The sequence below is a fragment of the Globicephala melas genome, chromosome 14 (genome assembly GCF_963455315.2).
Source record: "Globicephala melas chromosome 14, mGloMel1.2, whole genome shotgun sequence".
Classification (NCBI taxonomy): domain Eukaryota; kingdom Metazoa; phylum Chordata; class Mammalia; order Artiodactyla; family Delphinidae; genus Globicephala; species Globicephala melas.
The window spans coordinates 82,381,575-82,402,155 of NC_083327.1; the positions used below are offsets into that span (position 1 = coordinate 82,381,575).

The following is a 20,581-nucleotide window of genomic DNA, read 5'->3' on the forward strand; positions in this document are numbered from 1 at the left end:
GGCATAATAGAATGATCAGTTAGATTTTCCCAAAGTAACTTGTTATTTAGAAGAAAAATGTCTCCAGGAAAGTATCTTTAATTATCCTGGAACAATTCACCATAAGAGATATCCCCAAATGCCCCTAAAAGTTCCCAAATTGGGACAATTGTTATTTGTTTATCCAGTTTACTGAGAACTATTTGAAGCATCTGACCATGCTGGAACTTAAGGAACTATCCCTTAAGATGGTACTTTCTGTCGAGCAGAGGTAACAAAAGGACCAAGCTAAGGAAGAGCTCTCCCAAGAATGAGTGTCAGAATCCCTCCAGTAGAGAGGACAGGGTGGCTCTTGACCCACCCAATTCAACTTTGAGGGAGGATACATTACTCCAGCATTAGCTCTTTTCCCAGGTTCCAAGGAGGAGACTGTATGAGAGAAGTCTGGCTAGGTTCAAGTACCTCGCTACTAAAGCTCACAGGTTTATCCACGGAGTCTGCCACGTCTGACCATGTGAGCACACAAGGTCTCCTTACAGAATGGGTGAGAGCACAATCCTCTGCAGAGTGTGATGGGGACACTGGACCAGGACGCTTGGTATACAACAGCAAATAGGCCCTGGGAAGGCAGTGTGCACCATCTACGAATGCTTGCCTAACACAGGCAGAATATTATCCTCTCAAAGGCAATCAACAAGCTTTGATTAAGTAGAGATAAAATTGTATTTAAACCATAATGGAAAAGAATATAAATATGTATTCATATAATATTATATGTATATATAAAGAATGTATATGTTTGTATAACTGAGTTGCTTTGCTGTACAGAAGAATACAACATTGTAAATCAACTATACTTCAATTTAAAAAATTCACTAAATCAACCATTATAACTGAAACATAATTTGTAATATATTATCTCCATGAGACACTTCTTCCTTGTATGCAAACATAAAACTTGTTAACATACAAAACAAACAAATACACAAATGATTCTCCCTAAATCTTAGCAACTTACATTAAAGAAAGTTCCTCATATGACTACAGTTCCTCGGGAATATTATTATTCATTTATGTTCCATCATTTCATAGAGTGAATACCGACTTAAAATTTCTCAAAGTGCCAGGCCTGTCTGTACTTTGAAGACAATTATGTCAATGTCTCTAACTTCCTGTGTATGTCATACTCTTTTCCATATGGAAGAGGCTATCAATTTTATGTCTGCGTGAAGGAGAGGAATCACAGGACATTTCACCTGTTAAATCACATCTATTTTAAGGAAAGAAATATGATAAATACATTTTCTCTATAAAGAATGCTGTCTACCATTATTTCTCATTAATCAAATGTGATGTGTAACTTGCTAAAAAGCCCTATAGCATTTTCCTAACAATTATAGCTCCTAATCTGTATAACATACTGCTTCATTTTAAGCCAAAGGGACATTCTGGAAATCCATAAATACTACAGGGTATAAAGAGGGAAAAAATATAACTTGTACTATAACTTTTAGCCAGAGAAAACAGAAACAGAGAAAAGAGAAAAACAGGTAATGCTTTCCACATCTGAGTGATAAAACGTCTGCACAGAATTCCTACTGACTATATGGGAACAGTCAGGAAATCATTCTTTTAAAAATGAGTTTTAAGCAGAACAGTAATCTAGAAAAGCATCATAACACATTGCACCGCCTGGAGCAGCCCCACAGCGTGGCATGATGCCTTTAGAAAGCAGAGTTCGGTCCAATAGTGCTGTCTAGGGGAGAATGTGAGTGAAAGAGAGGGAGTGCTGTGCACATTTGTATCCACTCTACAACAGTCTACCATTGCCCCTGGTGCCCGGCATCTGCTCTGCACCCACAAATCTGGAATGAGGCTTCACGTGCCTGCCCTACGCAGCTACAAGCTTTGCATCCCAATTAAACCAACCCCACTGTCCTGGAAGAATAGCCCTGCTCAGTGACTGACAAACATTTAAGAATGTACGCATGTGAAACTAAGATGAAAATGAAAGAGACATTATTTATGTGAAAGGGCATTTAAAGATGAATAAGTTATGTGAGGTTGAGAAAGTATGCCCATTTAGAAATGGATGAGATTGTTGCTGAAGTATGGAAGACTAGTTGTGGAAATGCTAGGGCAAATCAAGTAGACATGTAACAGTTGTTATTTTACAATGGTCATAGAAAACTTGCTACTTAGTATTTATCAAAAGAAGTTTTCGAGTGGACAATCTTTTTTTTTTTTTTTTTTTTTTTTTTTGCGGTATGCGGGCCTCTCACTCTTGTGGCCTCTCCTGTTGCGGAGCCCAGGCTCCGGACGTGCAGGCTCAGCGGCCATGGCTCACGGGCCCAGCCGCTCCACGGCATGTGGGATCTTCCCGGACCGGGGCACGAATCCATGTCCCCTGCATCAGCAGGCGGACTCCCAAACACTGCGCCACCAGGGAAGCCCTGTACTTTTTATATGTAGAGTGTGAATGCTATGCATGGGAACGCCCTAATTATTTGGTACTCTGGAATTTTGTTATACAACAAAAGAAATCTTAAAAAGTGACATCATTTGGAATTCAGAAATTGTATTTACACTGAAATGTTTATTACAGTGAAATATAGCAGAAAGGCTTGTAAGTTATAGAACAACATTAGAAGCTTATGTGTCGTCTGAAGTTTTCCACCAAGTTTATGAAGACGGTGGAGGGATATTTCTACCACAAAAAAGTAACATTAATTTTTACAAATAATATTAGAAACTAAGTATTTTCTATGCAATATACTCCTATGCTGGGAATTCCAGATCTTTATGTCAAAGGTCCTGGAAAATCTATTGAGGGTATCATGTGAAAACTCAAAGTTGTCAAGTATTACTAATGATACCTCTACTGTGTCCTTATACAGAAATGGTGTTAGTTTGAATCTAGCGCCCAGAAATAGACCTAAACATACATGGGTATTTGATTTTGATGAACAAAGTCAACCAAGGGGAAAGGAATGAGTGCATATCCATATAGGTATGCATACCTAACACCGTAGTAAAATTAACATGAGCTGGATCCTAAATATAAATGGAAAAGCCACAACTATAAAACGTCTACGAGAAAACATAGGAGAATATTTTATGACTTGAGATTATGCAAAGGTTTCTTTGACAGACTCTAGCAATAACTATAAAAGAGTAATAAATTTAAAATGTCTCTTCAGCAAAAGATGATATACAGAAAATGAATTAACCACCTACAGACTGTCAGAAAATAGTCATAAAACATATATCTAACAAAGTATTGGCATCTAATATATATACGAAAGATTCTGGAAAGATATACCAAACAATCCAATTAAAAAATGAGCGGAAGAGTTCTCAGAGCTCCTGGTACGAGCTTCTTCCCTTGAGTGGATTCTTGGCTTTTCTCCCAGCATGGCCCCCGAACACCAGTCTTCACTTCCACCCCAAGCAAAGAACCCGAAGAAACCGAGAAGGACTCCTGCCTGCAGGCCAGAGGAAACGTCTGCTTCTCCGAACTTGCCGAAGGAAGAAAAAGAACAGCAAGAAGCAATTGAACACATTGATGACGTACAAAATGAAATAGACAGACTTAACGAACAAGCCAGTGAGGAGATTTTGAAAGTAGAACAGAAATATAACAAACTCCGCCAACCATTTTTTCAGAAGAGGTCGGAATTGTTCACCAAAACCCCACATTTTTGGGTAACAACATTTGTTAACCATGCACAAGTGTCTGCACTGCTTGAGGAGGAGGACGAAGAGGCGCTGCATTATTTGACAAGAGTCCAAGTGACAGAATTTGAAGATATTAAATCAGGTTACAGAATAGATGTTTATTTTGATGAAAACCCTTACTCTGAAAATAAAGTTCTCTCCAAAGAATTTCATCTGAATGAGAGTGGTGATCCATCTTCAAAGTCCACTGAAATCAAATGGAAATCCGGAAAGGATGTGACAAAACGTTCAAGTCAAACTCAGAATAAAGCCAGCAGGAAGAGACAGCATGAGGACCCAGAAAGCTTCTTCACCTGCTTTACTGGTCATTCTGATGCAGGTGCAGATGAGTTAGGAGAGGTCATCAAAGATGATATTTGGCCAAATCCATAACAGTACTACTTGGTTCTGGACACGGATGATGAGGAAAGGGAAGGAGAAGAAGATGATGATGATGATGAAGAGGAAGAAGGATTGGAAGATATTGATGAAGAAGGGGATGAGGCTGAAGGTGAAGAAGATGAAGATGATGATGAGGGGGAGGGAGGAGAGGAAGATGAAGGAGAAGATGACTAATGGAACACTGATGGATTCCCACCTTCCTCTGTTAATTTTCTCCAGTCCCTGGGAGCAAGTTGCAGTCTTTTTTTTTTTTTTTCTCCTCCTCCTCTTGTGCTCAGTCGCCCTGTTTTTGAGGTCTCTTTTCTCCTTTATACCATGGCTCACAACTTATTTTGGGGGGAAATACCTTGAGCAGAATTCAGTGGGAAAAGAATCTCTACCCCTCTCTGTTCCAAATTCATTTTTATCCCTTCCTGTCTCAACAAAAACTTTATGGAATCAACACCACCATGCTCTGTGGGAAAAAAGAAAAACCTTCTGCTCCCTTAGCTCTGCTGGAAGCTGGAGGGTGCTAGGTCCCTGTGTAGTAGTGCATAGAATTCTAGTTTTTCTCCTCCTTTCTCTGTATACTGGGCTCAGAGATTACACTGTGTCTCTATGTGAATATGGACAGTTAGCATTTACCAACATGCATCTGTCTACTTTCTCTTGTTTAAAAAAAGAAAAAAAAAACTTAAAAAAATGGGATTATAGAAGGTCAGCAAAGGGTGGGTTTGAGATGTTTGGGTGGGTTAAGTGGGCATTTCGACAACATGGCTTCTCCTTTGGCATGTTTAATTGTGATGTTTAACGGACATCCTTGCAGTTTAAGATGACACTTTTAAAATAAAAGTCTCCTAATGAAAAAAAAAAAAAATGAGCGGAAGACCGAAATAGACATTTCACCAAGGAAGACATACAGATGGACAAGAGGCACATGAAAAGACACTCAACATCACTAATTATTAGAGAAATGCAAATCAAAGCTACAATGAGGTTTCACCTCATGCCGGTCAGAATGGCCATTATCAAAACATCTAGAAACAATAAATGCTGGAAAGGGTGTGGTGAAAAGGGAACCCTCCTGCACTGTTGGTGGGAATGTAAATTGATACAGCTACTATGGAAAGCAGTATGGAGGTTCCTTAAAAACCTAAAAATAGAACTACCATATGACCCAGCAATCCCACTACTGGGCATATACCCTGAGAAAATCATAATTCAAAAAGAGACATGTCCCACAAATGTTAATTGCAGCACTATTTACAATAGCCAGGACATGGAAGCAACCTAAGTGTCCATTGACAGATAAATGGATAAAGAAGATGTGGCACATATATACAATGGAATATTACTCAGCCATAAAAAGAAATGAAATTGAGTTATTTATAGTGAGGTGGATGGACCTAGAGTCTGTCATACAGAGTGAAGTAAGTCAGAAAGAGAAAAACAAATACTGTATGCTAATGCATATACATGGAATCTAAAAAAAAAAAAAAAAATGGTACTGATGAACCTAGTTGCAGGGCAGGAATACAGATGCAGACATAGAGAATGGACTTGAGGACATGGGGTGGGAGGGGGAAGCTGGGGTGAAGTGAGAGTAGCATTGACATATATACTATACCGAATGTAAAATAGTTAGCTAGTGGGAAACAGCAGCATAGCAAAGGGAGATCAGCTTGGTGCCTTGCGATGACTTAGAGGGGTGGGATAGGGGGGATGGGAGGGAGGCTCAAGAGGGAGGGGATATGGGGACATAGGTCTGCATATGGCTGATTCACTTTGGTGTACAACAGAAACCAACACAGTGTTGTGAAGCAATTATATTCCAATAAAGATCTATTAAAAATATATATACTTAAAAAAAGCAAATGATACACAAGTATTGAACTCTACATAGTGGTGTTCATTATGTAGCAATGTATTTAGAGATGACATGTAATCATGTCTCTAATTTACTTTAAAATGCCTCAAAACCAAGACAGATTGGTAAGTGATTAGAGATAGATAGATGGATATTTAGGTAACAAAGAAAGTACAATAAAATATTAATTGCAGAATCTAGGTCCTGTGTATATGAATGTTCACTGTACAATTCTTTCAACTTTTCTGTATATTTGAAAATTTTCAAAATATAATTTTGAAAAAAAATCCACACGTCCAGGAACCGCTGATCTACAGTACCAGGATTTAGTCATTATTCTCTGATAAATGACTTTCCCCCAGAAAGGAAATGCTTGTTCTCTTCCCTCTGGATCCCTCCACTGCACAGCTTCTCACACTCTCGTCCATTTCATCTCCAACCTTACTTCCTTGTTTCACAAGGAAAAGAAGCAGGCTTATTTTTCTGAAAGCAGATTAGGCTAAGGGGCACATTACACTTTACGGCAGCGATGCTAGTAATTTTCACTTCAAAGGACTGTTATTTGGATCCTGTTTGTTCAGTTTCCCAGTTTATCTCATAGCCTTGCCATTCTATTCAATTTGACTGAAATTAATACTGCTTTAGTTGGTCCTGCTTCACCATACCAAAATAAGACAGAATGGAACTAACAACAGACATTTTTATTCTACACAAAAATGTCTGATCACTTTAACATTATTATTTTAGGTACACTTAACCCTTAAAACCAAGTATCAGGTTTAGACTTGCAGATTTGATTCATGAAAGCCCTCAAATAGAGCTCAGACTGGACATGCAGGGACTGACCCTGATTTTCACTCTCCTTGGATCATTTTAATATTTTTTTAAATAAAAGAAAACAAATGAACAGCTTTACATCACTGTTATTTGCATCAGTGAATATCTACAACTGTTTCTCTTCTTAGAAATCCATTAAAATGCGCCATTTCTGATGTCGATCTTGCCCTCTGTAATGTACTCCTACTGGAACAGGAACAACGTCAACATCAACAATGTAAGCCATTTCTAACTTAACTAGTCTAGAGTTCGTAAGAAATAGTCAGCTTTCACTGGAACCAGACGCAGAACAAATCTGTGTGTGGAAAAAGTAGGTGTTAAAGTCCCCTTTGTCTTCAAAAGATTGGTTTTATATGATTTTAGTATGTAGTTTTGGTATGATTTAGTCTCGTATGATTTTAGCTAATAAAACCGTATGCTTCTTTCTGGAGCTGCACACATTTAGAAACTAGCTGGTTCGTTTCATTTGATATATACTTCACTGTGAATGACTGAGTAAATGAGGTCTTAAGACTTAGGGACTCAAATCTTTGCATATATGCAGAAGACTGAGTACTGTTAAATGCTGCTCAGGATGGCAAAGACTGAGGTTTAGTTGCATTGACAGCAAGTAAAATCTAGATCTTCAGAGAACTAAAGTCTATGTTTCAATAGGTTTAACAACTTCAGTTGGAAGCACATTTTAAAAATTGATACTCATAAAAAGCCCAGCAAAAAAGAAGCTATTTATAAATCAAGCCTCTGAAACAAGAATATAGAAACCCCCAAAATATCTTATATAATTATTCATTTTTTTAAAAAGGTGATTATGACAACATGCAGACACGAATAAGAAAAATACACTGAAGGGAAAAAATGCAATAACCCCAAAGAAACCTAAATATATTTTACGGAAAAGACTGTGCATAAAGACGAACAAGAGAAGTAATTAGCTTGTCTATCTGGGAGAAGAAAAAGGTTATTGTAGCTTTCTATGCATGGGAAGCTAGACCAAGTGTGAAGGGAGAACCTCACAGTGTGAATAGCTAAATATAACCTAGAAATCCCATCTCCTGGTACACTGCAGAGTTCCTTAAAAAAGGCTTCCGAATGTAAAGAGAGAGAGAGAGGGAAAAAAAAAAGAGGTTTAAGGATTATGAAACAGGGGAAGAAAGCCAAGTGGGACACCATGATGACTGAGGTGATGATTCTCTCCATAACAAGGAAGTGTGGCTGAGAGCCTAAGTGAGTTCCTTCTTAGTGTTTACAGAGGGAGATTAATTGTTCCCTAATCTGAACTCTACAATGTGCAGGTTGGAAATGCTTCTTCATGGAGTGTTCAATACCAAGGCCTCCCAACTAGACCAATGACTATGCTAAATGTCTATCCATCTTTTAGGGCAAAAAGGCAATCATCCAAGAGAGCTGAAAAGATGTGGGGAAAAAAATTGGGGAGTTATTGACCAAATGTACAACCCTCTCAATACAACTAGCCACTGTGTGAAAGAATGGGTTGGTACACATATTATTCTTAGGTATTAAAATGTTCTATAGGAAGACCAGGGTATTACAGTACAGTGCATCACTTTCAATAGTTTTGCCAAATATTTGGCGAAGAATAATCAACTGGGGCAACACATGGTTTTTCAAAGAAAGGCAAAACCCTCCAACAAGAAGTGTATTTCCTCATGAGTTAAGGTAATAGTGCTCTTCAAGCATTTAATAAAATATTTATTGAGTACCTTGCATTGTTGTCAGTGTCAAGGTACAAGGGAAACAGCTGTAAATAGGAGACACACTCTGCTCTAGTAGGAGGAAACAGACCATCTCAACAAATTAACAAGACAATTTCAGCTAATCATAAATGATACCAAACTATAAAATATAAATAAGTGTTAAGAAGTAATTGAAGGAGATACTTTAAAACAGGTGACCAAAAACACTTCTCTGAGAAAGTGATATTGAAGTTGGTCACAGAGCGATGAAGAGGTGCTGCCCATTCCAAGGTCTGAGGGAAGGCATTTCAGGCAGGGTAGCTCATGCAGAGACCCCCGAGGAGGGAATGAGCTTCTGAGTTGGAAGAACAGAAGGAAGGACAGTTGCGGTTGGAACACAGCGAGCAAAGGAATGCTTGGTTATAAGATTTATTCATTCACATCTATTTCTAGCACTTACCAAGGGCCATAGTGTGTTCCAGATACTGACGGTATGGAAGTGAACAACACTGACCAAATCCTTTCCCACATGAAGCTGAGCTTCCAGTGGAGTCTCTGGTGGGATCAGAGAAGAGGACAAGGCTAGATCATAGGGGTTGGGGCTTCTGTGCCACAATACGAGTTTGAATATTTTGCCAAGTGACTGTGACAAACCCTTTTCTACCCCATGCCATATCCCCTTAGCACACATGATTCTACCACAGCTCTCAGGGACAAATGAAGGCAAGCTGTGAAAGTGAAAGGGTCTACTTGACAACATTAAAAAAGCTCATGTCTGGGGCCAAAAGGTCCACTTTGCGGAAAGCCAGGCCCTGGGATTAATTAAAAGTGTTGCTGATTACATAGGAACCTCTACTCTGGAGGAGTTGGTAACCCGTCTTTAGCAGAATTGCTCATACTACAGATAAGAATTTGCTTTTCTTGACATCAATGCCTCTGCCAGCTCCACTATTCAAGCACTCTCAGAATGCCTGCTTTACCAAAACGAGATCACATATGCCATTGCATGGAATCGAAGAACTCTTTTAATGGTGAAGGAAATGGAACAGTGGGAAGTAGGATGAAAGATTTCATTGATTCAATTCTATGCTGTATCACATGAAAGCAGCCAACCGAATAGGATGTTGGAAGGGTCTATCTAATACTTAGTTAAGGGACAGGCTGGGTATTCCTAAGATACTGTATATTCATTGAACCAGTGACTGATACATGATGTTGTGTCACCAAAAACTAGAATAAAAAGGTCTGGGCAACAAGAGGTCAAAATGAAATTGTCCCCTCTCACCATGATTCCTAGTGACTGACTTAACAGAATTTATGCTTCTCATCCACTCGAGTCTTGGCACTGCTTATGAGAGGTCCTGGTTCCTGAGCTAGGATAGAGTAAGGACTCAACTGATCCTGAAGTTATGATAACTACCTGGTCATTTAGAGCTCTGCCTGCAGCAGGAAAAGAAATGAGTCACTATACTGGGAGAAATGATCAGCCCTGAGAATCATGAGAAACTAGGATTGCTACTACATAATGGCGTCATGACAGAGTATATCTGGAACCTGGGGATTCATTGGGCATCTGTGGATGATTATATATGGTAGTAACAGTAAATACTCAACTGAAGGCTACCATAGTCTGTCAAGGGCTTGGACACTCAGGAATGGAGGCCTGAGTCATGCACCAAGTGAGAAAGCTTCCAGCTAAAGTGTTGGCTGAGGTTGAAGGAAATCTAGAATGGGGATGTTGAAGATTATTGATGAATATGAATTATGGCCTTAGTCCAGGTACAACAGTGGGGACTTCCACGCCTCCTATCTTAAATCTATTTTTGGGGATTGCAACAGGCTACTCCCTTGAAAACAATCAGTGACAAAGTGAACTTAATGTGGAGCCCAGGAGAACTGAGCAGTATAAGGGGTGGACTTCAGTAGATGCTCTTTTGTGCCCCATGCCATATCCCCATGGTCCAATTTATTTCAGTTTAGCTTGGTACACAGCTTTTGGCACACTCCCAGTATCCTATCTCAAGAGCCCCAGGGAATCTCAGAGCTTCCATGCTTCAGGGCTTTCTCTGAAGCCACAGCCTGGCTGGAAGCATAGCCCCAAGAAGCCAAAAGCAATCTTTAACCAACAGAGTGTAGGGATTGGTAGATAAATGCTCCAGCTTCCCATCTTTTGGAGGGACAATTCTGCAGGCATTTTCCATGGTTTCTCAGATTCCTGTTGAGATTGCGCCCCAACTGTCCAGTGCACTACAAGCTCAACTACCCACTCTGTACTGGCTTTCCTTCCTTCCATATCTCACTTTCCCAGCTCCTCACTGTGATTCCCAGCATCACCTCCTGAATGAACCATTGGGACACTACGTTTCAGGCTCTGTTTTTAGAAAAATCAAACAAAGATAGTGTCTTAGGGGCTAGCATGCATATTGTTGACTTAAATATATATATATATATATACACACACACACACACACACACACACACACAATGTGAGAGCTGCGAGTTAAGTTTTATTTGGGGCAAAATAAGGACTGCAGCTCAGGAGACAGTGTTTCAGATAACTCTGAGAAACTGCTACTAGGAGGCAAGGGGAGGGGCCACGTTACATAGAAGTTTTGCAACAAAGGACAGGTAATCGGAACTTCAAAAGATTATTGTTAATTAAAGAAAACCAGACATCTCAAGTTAAGGAATTTAGCACTTTTCTATCTATGGTAAGATGCAAGAGTCTTGGCTCACTGAAATCATTCCTTTGAATATGCACCTCAGCCATCTAGGGCCAGTATCTTGAAACATCCCGAGTTTCCTCAGGGCTCATCGCAGGGAGTGGCTGCAGTCTGATGGCTGCTAGATGGCAGGCATCCTTTTCAGTCCTGAGTTTCCTGGGCTTACATTGGAGGGGCTGCAATCATTGATGACTGTGACATCCTTTGTTTATTGATATGGCAGGAAATATTTCATTTCTCAATACATTAAACTGTATCAAGAATGAGGAACCAAGCTGATGAGGTGGCCTACAGTGACATGTTAGGAAATTAAAGAAAATGTATGGCTAAGTTCTAGCATTGTTAAATGCAAGGTGCAGAATTTTGAGGATTCAAAGACAAAAATAAAAACTGCATATGTAAAACGAAGAGTCCAAAAGATCTGCTGTGAGGAAGGTAAGGGAATCTGAAAGTTCCCACAGAATATTCTCTGAAGAAACAGTCCCCCACCAATGAGCAACTTCAATCAAAGCAGCCATCACAACTATAGGAAACAGTCAGAAGTGCTTTGGATATACAATTAAAAAAATTAACCTACTCTTACATGATACATTGGAGTGTTGACATTTGCAAAGCTTTTGTCAGCTATCACGCAAATGGACACTGGAGCTGGAACTAGAGCCTGGAGTTGACTCTTGGCCCAACAGGTACTTTCTGTGTGACCTTGGATGACCACTCTGTGCCTGGGTCTCTTTCATCTGTAAAAAACAGACTATTGAAAGAGCACCTTCATCGGAGTAAATGCTATTTCAATTTTGGCTATTGTTTTTATTATTGCTTGGCAAATACCAAGGAATATCGAATGGAACTAGTGACTGATTAGAAATTGAAACTGCAGGAAAATTAGAGATCTGGCAAGTTGACATGTACTGTATGAACTGAGAGAAAAAAATAATTTTCAGAAAATAATCAGCATCTTGAACAAAGTGAACTTTGACTTATTTCCCAATTCTGAAATAGAAAGCTAAGAGGGCATTTTATTTTTCCAAAACAAGTAAAATTAGGATAACTAAGATTAAGCATTTCATATAATAGTGAGAAATGTATGAAATCCATTTCTCCAAAGAGGTGGCAGGGACTTAACCAGCGTTTGTAAAATTCTGGGAAAGTAAGTCATGGAATACACTAAAGGGATGAGATCTACCAAGACTGAGCTTGGTAAAGGGTCTTAATGAGGCAAGTCACCAACGATGGTCCTTGTTGATTCTGCTCGTTGTCTTATTTAATTTTTCACGATTGTGCCATGAATAACTTCCTGAGATACAGAATGTGTTTAAAGAAAGAGCATTAATAATAGTTTTTCATTTCAGATAGAAGGATCATTAAATAAAAAATGCATACTTTCACCAATTCAACAGACATTTGTTGAGATGTAATCAAAAATGAAAGGATGTCTTTGAAGACAAAATTGCTCAACGGTTAGGGGTAATCTGCTCTTGCTATTAGTAAAATTCAAGGGCCATTATAGGGAGAAGTAAAATTATAATATCAATCAGAAAATAAAATTTCTGATATTTTCAAAGGAACCAACAGAATAAAGAATAAAGTTGCATATCCTTTTTTTTCTCCAAAATCTTTATTCAACAGAAATTATAATAATAGGCTTCAAAGTAGAATCTAGGAGACACATTGTTACATTACGCTTGTTTCATTTATCAGTATCGTGATGCTATCAAGAAAGAAAATTGAAATAACCAGTGACGTTTACCAAAGAGGATGCTCGTTCCTGTCATCTCTATCAAATAATATCAAGGAATGATATAACTTCATCAGCTTTAATGGTCATATCTGTGAAGCTAAAGACAGTGTATAAATGGTTGACTTGTGGACAAAGAGAAAACATGAAATATCAAAATAGCTTGCTGGCTGGGTGTGACGCTCCAACTGGCAAGTTTCCTCATGGACTGGCCTTCTTCAATCAGCACCATATCCTACAGGTATTATCCTTGCTTCTTGTAATGATTATGTCAACTTTATAGTTGAAAGCACATGAAAAGATCTCATCCATGTGTCCCTCAAGAACCTGGAAGCACTGACCAGTCTGAGCATCCAGATTCTAGTTGTTTTGTCAGAGCTGCCAGTGAGAAGACGGTTCCCTTGTGGGTTGAAAGAAATCTTTGAAATTTCACCTTCATGGCCTTCCAATTCGGTAATGCATTTTCTTGTGGCTGCACTGAAAACTCTTGCTGTTCCTGCTAGTGTTGGAACACTAACTCCTGCAGAGGCAGGGGGGCGGCTGTGGCTCACTGCCGGGACAAGGACATACGCACATCCTTATAAGACAAATTTCTTCCTCTCCCTGTTTCTTTAAGTATGCTGACTTGAAAAATGGCTGCAAAAACTATTGACCCTTTCTATCAGCAAGTAACAATGCTTTATCATAGGTACAAGCTTAGAAAATGATTAGGTACAATTAAAGTTGAGTATTCCTACAAAATCCAAGACAGTGTATTGCTTTTTTTTTTTTTTTAAGTTTTTTCTGCCTAGTGTTCCATCACTAATAATAGAAGAACTAAATTTGGAGTTCACATTGGCTACTTGAAAATTTACTTGTAATCTTGCATTATGTATAGAACTTGCCCATGGTTTAAAAATAAAAGGGGAATAGGACATTTGCAAGGTAAATTCATCCATTTCATCCATTATTCTAATCTGTTTTACAAAAAAAGATCAAAGCACAATTTGGAGAACAAAATAAGTGACAGAAAAATTGCAGAAGTATGTCAATAACAGTGATGTTTCAGAGATCCAGGAGACTAGCAACTAATACGAACATGATCCTTCATCTCTCTAGATATTACATTATCACTATTCATGTTATTATAGATGATATGTATTTCTATTTTCTTGGAAGGTTCTTTTCTGGCCACCCAGATTCCTCAGTGCTATACCTCACTATACTAGTGAGAAGGTACACGAGGGTAAAGAACAGCTAAGTATTAGAAAGATAGGGGTCCTTAAAAAAAGGATGGAGGCAAAAAAATTTTGCCATATTTCCCTGTTTTGGTTTGTTGTTTTGGTCTGTTGTTTTTTTGGTGGGATTTCCTTGTTGCTGTTGATGATTTATTTTTGTTGTTTTGACTTGTTCCCTGCAGAGTTTGGGGTTATCTCAAAATCTTGTACAAAGAAGACAAGCATTCTTTCAAAGTGGTTGTCTTTTCTTCAAAGAACTTGCCTTTGAAACTAAGAGTGAGACCCCCAGGAAATGCCTCTGGACTTGAACAATGAGGAAGAGGCTGAAGGAGAAGGGTGACTTATTTACCTCTCCATGGCTGTCAAAATACTTAAAATAATGTATTTTCTGCAATTATGTGTCTCTGATGAATTTAAGGAGCCACTTTAACGGGTGGTTTGTTTGACAAGAAGACATTTCAGACAGTCAAAAGTAAGGTTTTATGAATTTTAGATTTTGATATTCATTAATATCCCCTCCCAAAGATTTCCTCATTCCCAAATTAATAATAAATCGGCCTACTTGCACCCAAAGAATTATAATAAAGAAATGAATGAATGAGTGAATGAATGGATGAGTAAAATTAAATGTTAAAAAACTTCCTTTCCATTTTGTTGACCTGATAATTCAGAATTTGGTAAAACCTCATCTGCTCAGATTCTGTAGTGTCTAAACTTAAATTTATAGATGAGAAAGAACACTGGCTTCAGAGTCAAAAAGCTAGGACAAAGGCCCAGTTTTGCCTAGTTTTTGTTTTGTTTTTCTTTAGCTAAAAGACTTTAGGTAAATCATTTAACATTTCTGTGCATCAATTTCTTCATCTGTTCCGTGAAACAGACCAGTTGATTTCTTAGTTCTCATTTTGTGTCAAGATTCTATAATTATAGACGATTAGGAAAGTCACCATTAAGTTTCATTTTACCAACTAGCTCAAGTTACTGTGATTCTATATGGCGATATCAAAAATATTTTAAGTTTTTTTTATAAAGAGCACATATTAATATTTTTTAAATTATCAACTTTTTACATAAGAAACCACGAGACTCCCCAAATATTCAGGCACAAACTGTAAATGTACAAACAATCTCTGATTTTCTTCTGTTTCATCATATCATAGATATGGTATAGCCGATGGGCATGGCCTCACTAGATGAAAGATACACAGTGATATTCTGGAGTAGGTGTTGGTTTAATATTTTTAATTTTAGATCTCTTCTCTAGACTAAAATTGTTCAGAGACATGAGGCCTTAACACATATGCCAGTTTCAATGACTCAGTTGTTATATCTGTATTTTCTTCCAGAAAAGTAGAAGTTCTGTGAAATTTCTACTAACTATTCCTTTTGATTTTCCATTTTCTATTAGGTAAAAGGTTCCAGCTGCTTCACCATTTTCACATTTTCGGTACCTAAGAGGACATGGGGGGAAATAGCAACAAAATAGGTGGGGATGGCATTCTGATACTAGAGTGCAGTTAAATGTGAGGGGAAAAAAAAACAACTATCCAACGGGATGTCCTCCAGAAGGAAAATGATTTTATCGCATGACTGCCTACCTCATTACAAAGTGAAATTCACCACTCTCCATTTCTGCGTGAGCCTTCATCTGCTGTACAGGAAAGCAATTCCATAGGTTTCCTATAACAGCTGTTACCATGAATCTATCAAATATTTAGTTTCCACTTTTTACCTCTCTTTCTCTCTGTCTCTATGTCCTTCTGAGGCAATTGCAAAAGAGAGATGAAAGATTCTGTTTCCTAACTCTTTCATTAGTTACTTATTTACACCTGCTATGGGGAAGAAGATTGTGGGAAATGTGAGAGCAATTCACGCACCAGTATTTTAAGATCCTGCCCGTAAATGGTGCTGCTACAGAAACACATCTTCCCATAGGTACTAATTAAAAAGCAATAAGTTCACTTGAGTAGCAGTTTTCTTCTATTTCTTTTCCTCTGTACTAGACGTGCTCCTTTTCACTTTAACTGGAACATTATCCCCGCTCAAAAACAAAACAAACAAAATACACTAAAGGAAGACTGGGAATAATGTTAGCTAACAATTTGGAAAGACATTTTCCCCCATTAAACCTACTGCACTGTTGGAAAACACTAGCGTATAGCAGGTTTCACATCCCTGAAATATTAGATGATAGGTATTTCTGAGGACAGACTACAGGAGCCTGTGACAAACTAGCTTGGCCTCTACCTCCATGGGCATTATGAAGCATTTCTAGATGCTGGTCAGAATTAAAGGTGGAAACGTTTTAGTGACACTACATCTGTGTTTATCACGTGACTTTACTTCCGGGTCACAAAGAGGGAAGGAAATTACAAACGGCACCTGGGCAGCAGAATGCTTTAGAATATAAGAGCCCTGAATGGTTGCCATGTGTTAAGATAAAATTTAGCACAAAGTTTATATTCAATACGTTTAATAAGGAAGGTTAAAAAAAACAGAAAGAAACTAGTCATAATAAGGAGGGACATAAGAAAATAACATTATTAATTCACTATTCAATTAATAAATTATTGAACATCTATGAAAGATTCAATGTTAGCTGCTGGAGGATTCAAAGATATATTGAGTATGTTTCCTTTAAGAGTTTACAAGGTCGTGACATCCAGACGGTAATTTTGAATGAAATGATTACCCCTTGCTGGTCTGGAGCTGGGAACATACAGGATGGTGCTATGAACTCCAAAGGAAATATCTCCAAGATTACATTACAACAACGGTCTATACCATGGTCGAGTGAGAAGAACCAAGTAGGTGTGTGAAGCAGCTGGGAGGAGGAGGATGGAAGAAACGGATGACCCAGGTGAAGATTTACTCAACCCTAATGCAACTTTCAGAGCAAATCGCCCTGGGAAGCAGTCTACTGGGAAAAATTTCACTGCTAAGTCAACATAGACTAGCGATTCTTAACTAGAGGCTACAGTATAATATAGTGTAAATAAGATTTAAGAGTGTGGGAAAGAGGCTTACGACCGACCGACTGCCTGAAATCCTTCTTACTATTTAACTGATGGGAGGCCCCGAACAAGTACCTCTCTGTGCTTTCCACTTCTCACCAGTAAAGCAGGGAGATAACTGTATTTCTTGAAGGACTGAAGGAAGAATGTAACATACGCAATGCTGAGGAAAGTGCCTGGTGTTCAGTAAGAGGGCAGTACCTTTTAGCTTTTGTCCTGTTCCTCCACACACGTCGTATCAGATTTCCTGAGCTCCTACCTCCAGTGTCCCTCACCCATTATTCTCCACCTCAGCCATGTTTCCATAACTAGCACGATTTATAACTTTGCTGGTCCGCTAGACACAACGTTTACTCATTTTACCTACCTGTGTACTTGCTGGTTTTGTATTTGTCTTCCTTATAATATAAGCCCTATGAGGATACAGACTGGCCTATGTTTGGTGTCTGAAACATAGGTGCTCAATAAATATTTGTTAAACCATTACAAATGATGATGATGATGATGATGATAGCTTGCCATGACACAGCTCTTTTTTCGTGCTAGCCAGTATTCTCCAAAATTTAAATACAGTAGTATTCTTTATTCTTACAGCAACCCTAAGACACCTACCTCATAGGTAGGTAACTTATTGTCCCCATTTTACAGATGAGTACAGGAAGGTTAGAAAACTTGCCCAAAGTCACATGGTAAGTAGCAGAACTGAGTGGTAAACTCAGCAGTCTGGCTCTCAAAATCTATTTTCTTAGTCATTAAGCTACCTAGCTCTAAATGATCAAATGACAGAAAAGAACAGGGTGCTGCCTGGGGGGCTGACCAGCTAGAGAGCAGAAATGACTCCCAGTTACCAAGAGATGGGAGAAAGGCAGATGTTAAGATATGTACATAAAAAATGAATGGCCTGCCAATTACCTGTCTGAATCTTGCTCCTTCATCCATTAGAGCCAGGTGGGTCCAAAGCCTGAATTCTGGACACAGACTGACTGTGTTTGAATTCTGGCTCTTAGTAGCAGTTCAACGCTATACAAGTTATTTATTCTTTTTGCTCCTCAGTTTCCTCACATGGAAAATGGGGATTATGAAGTACGTACCTCATAGATTTGTGATGAGAACTAAGTGGGAGAACAGTGCTTGGGACAAATGGACCTCGTACAATTATCAATCTGAATGCTCTGGTCCTTTGGTCTAGTCTGTTAGTTACGGACTTTGCTTTCCAGACGTGTCAGGTTTCTATTCTTGGAAATTAATCCATGTCTGCACTCAGAAGCAGAAATATTGAAGGGGCAGAAATGAAGTGGATGCATGCAGTGAATGGGTAGCATGCTCAAGAAACTGAACTGGTTGAAGACAGCTAAGTGCAGAGCTGAGCTCTTGGCTGGGCTTTGATCCCCGATTGTAAGGTCTAAAGAGTAAGAAAGGGGGCATCATGGGCATGAAAGGTTCACCCAGGCCAGGGACTGAGCAGGAACACACAGAAGTGGACTGGCAGTGAGATCCAGGGTCTGGACACCGCAGACGCCAGGGGAGTGGATTGGTCTGAGGATGGGGGTGGCGTCTGGGGTGGGTGGGCAGCTAATATCTCCTCCTTTCTACGGGCCTGTTGTTTGCTGTTCTCTCTCAGGATCAACACAGGACATTGGACCTCCTCCTGCATCATGCTTTCTTTAATTCTAAACCCTCTATGTCCTAGGGTCCTTTACAACTCACCTCTAACAGGCCTATGCACAGGCCTTCCTGCAAATGTTGCCCCCAAACTTAGAACTCCCCTGTCCTCTGCCCCTAACATTGTGCGATCTATATCTCCCCATCAACCTCTAACTCTGGACCGTAACACCTTGTAGAAGACCTAAGGGATAAATTTTGCCACCATGGTTAATGTGGGGTACCTCACTGTTTTTAATAACTAAAGATTTGAAATGACAACTCCAGAAAGACTAATATAGCCTTCCCTGGCGGTAACCTTTGATATCAGTGGGCAGCCAAATGTATAGTAGGTCCTTGACATTTTGAAGTAGCTCTTTGGATGCAGCTTTAAAAAAAATAAATAAAGACAACAATCTGATTAAATTGTTTAAATTGTTTAAATCTGATTAAATTGTCCTGACACAGAACACAGGGAAGTCTGGCCTATGAACACTGTTTTATTTTTACCAAGAATGTGTGAATTAGAAGCACCCATCTCCTCCCTCGTCCTCATCTTGCACTAATCAAGAGGGAAGGAAGGGCTGATAAACCCTCTGGGGGCAAACTGCTTGAGTTCAAATTCTGGTTCTGTCTCTGTCTGGCTGTAATTTGGGGGAAATTAGTTCCTTCATCAGTAAAACAGAAATACAATATTATCCTTTAGGGTTGTGAGAAACAAATGAGAAAATGAGTACAGAGTACTCGGCCAGGGTAAATGCCCAATAAGGGTTAGTTATTCTTAGCAGCATTAGTTATTCTCTTCACCATTATCAATCTATGAGATGGAGTCTACTATACTTAGCACTTGGAAATAAACCACATTTATAGATTTTTGTGTGTCATTTTTTTAAGCACCAACATATATCCTGCTCTATGCATAATGCTTATAATTTAGAGTAAATGTTATAGGGGAAGAGGGCAGTGAGAAATAAAATATAATGAGCAATCATTGAACAAATAAACTACATCTACTTTTTAAGTGCACTTTGCATACAGCTTAAAGTTAGAAATACTGAAGTTATATGATTTAAAATATGCTTGAGAAAGGAGATGGGCTGCCCAAAATGATGCTTTTATTTTAAGAAATACTTTCACATATGGAAAATCGGTATCTTTGTATTTACTGATGCAGAGCTGCTTTTACACTTTGATCCCTTCCCATCAGCATACAGAAAATAACATTTATTTACACATTAAATAAGAGTTAGCCGAATGGCAAGTGCCTGGCCTCACCTCTATCCACACAAACTCATACCTATGAGCATCTTACCTTCGGGTCTGGGCGCACACCTAAATAGTAACTTGTTTTTAAAATCCATGGATTCAATATTCTATTTTACTTAACCTGGGTTTTCCTCATTCTAGACACCTTAAGTCTGGTATTAAAACACAGCTCTTCCCATAATATGAAACTCATGGTATTTTAAAGGTATCTGACTTCTCAGGTTAGCATATGCTTTATGTCATCATTTACCCAGATCACTATGAGCTTTCCTTCACATCAGAGTTCTGATCAATTCTGTATCCTTGTTCAAAGCATGTTTCTTATTTTTCACCTCTAGTTGGGTGTTCATTCCCTTGTTCTTTGTTCTTGTTCATTTCACACACAACTAGTCCCATCATATGAAACACATCCTTATCCAATCTGTTATGTTTCACAGATGAATCGTCCAAACAGAAAGTCATTGTGTCCTTCCAAGTTCAGAAATGTTAACTGCAGGCACTTGAAGCTAAATT

The 20,581-nt window shown here is 38.8% G+C and overlaps 2 protein-coding genes across 12 annotated transcripts in view; one reads left to right on the plus strand and one right to left on the minus strand.

Moving 5' to 3' along the window:
* The window catches only part of AGPAT4 (1-acylglycerol-3-phosphate O-acyltransferase 4), a 1,427,829-nt gene that overhangs the window by 871,197 nt on the left and 536,051 nt on the right, over window positions 1-20,581 (minus strand). The window lies entirely within an intron of this gene.
* LOC115851264 (protein SET-like) lies at window positions 3,394-4,928 on the plus strand. Its single transcript, XM_030853000.2, is given in 1 exon segment — window positions 3,394-4,928. A coding segment is annotated over 1 exon segment (879 nt). The 3' UTR covers window positions 4,273-4,928.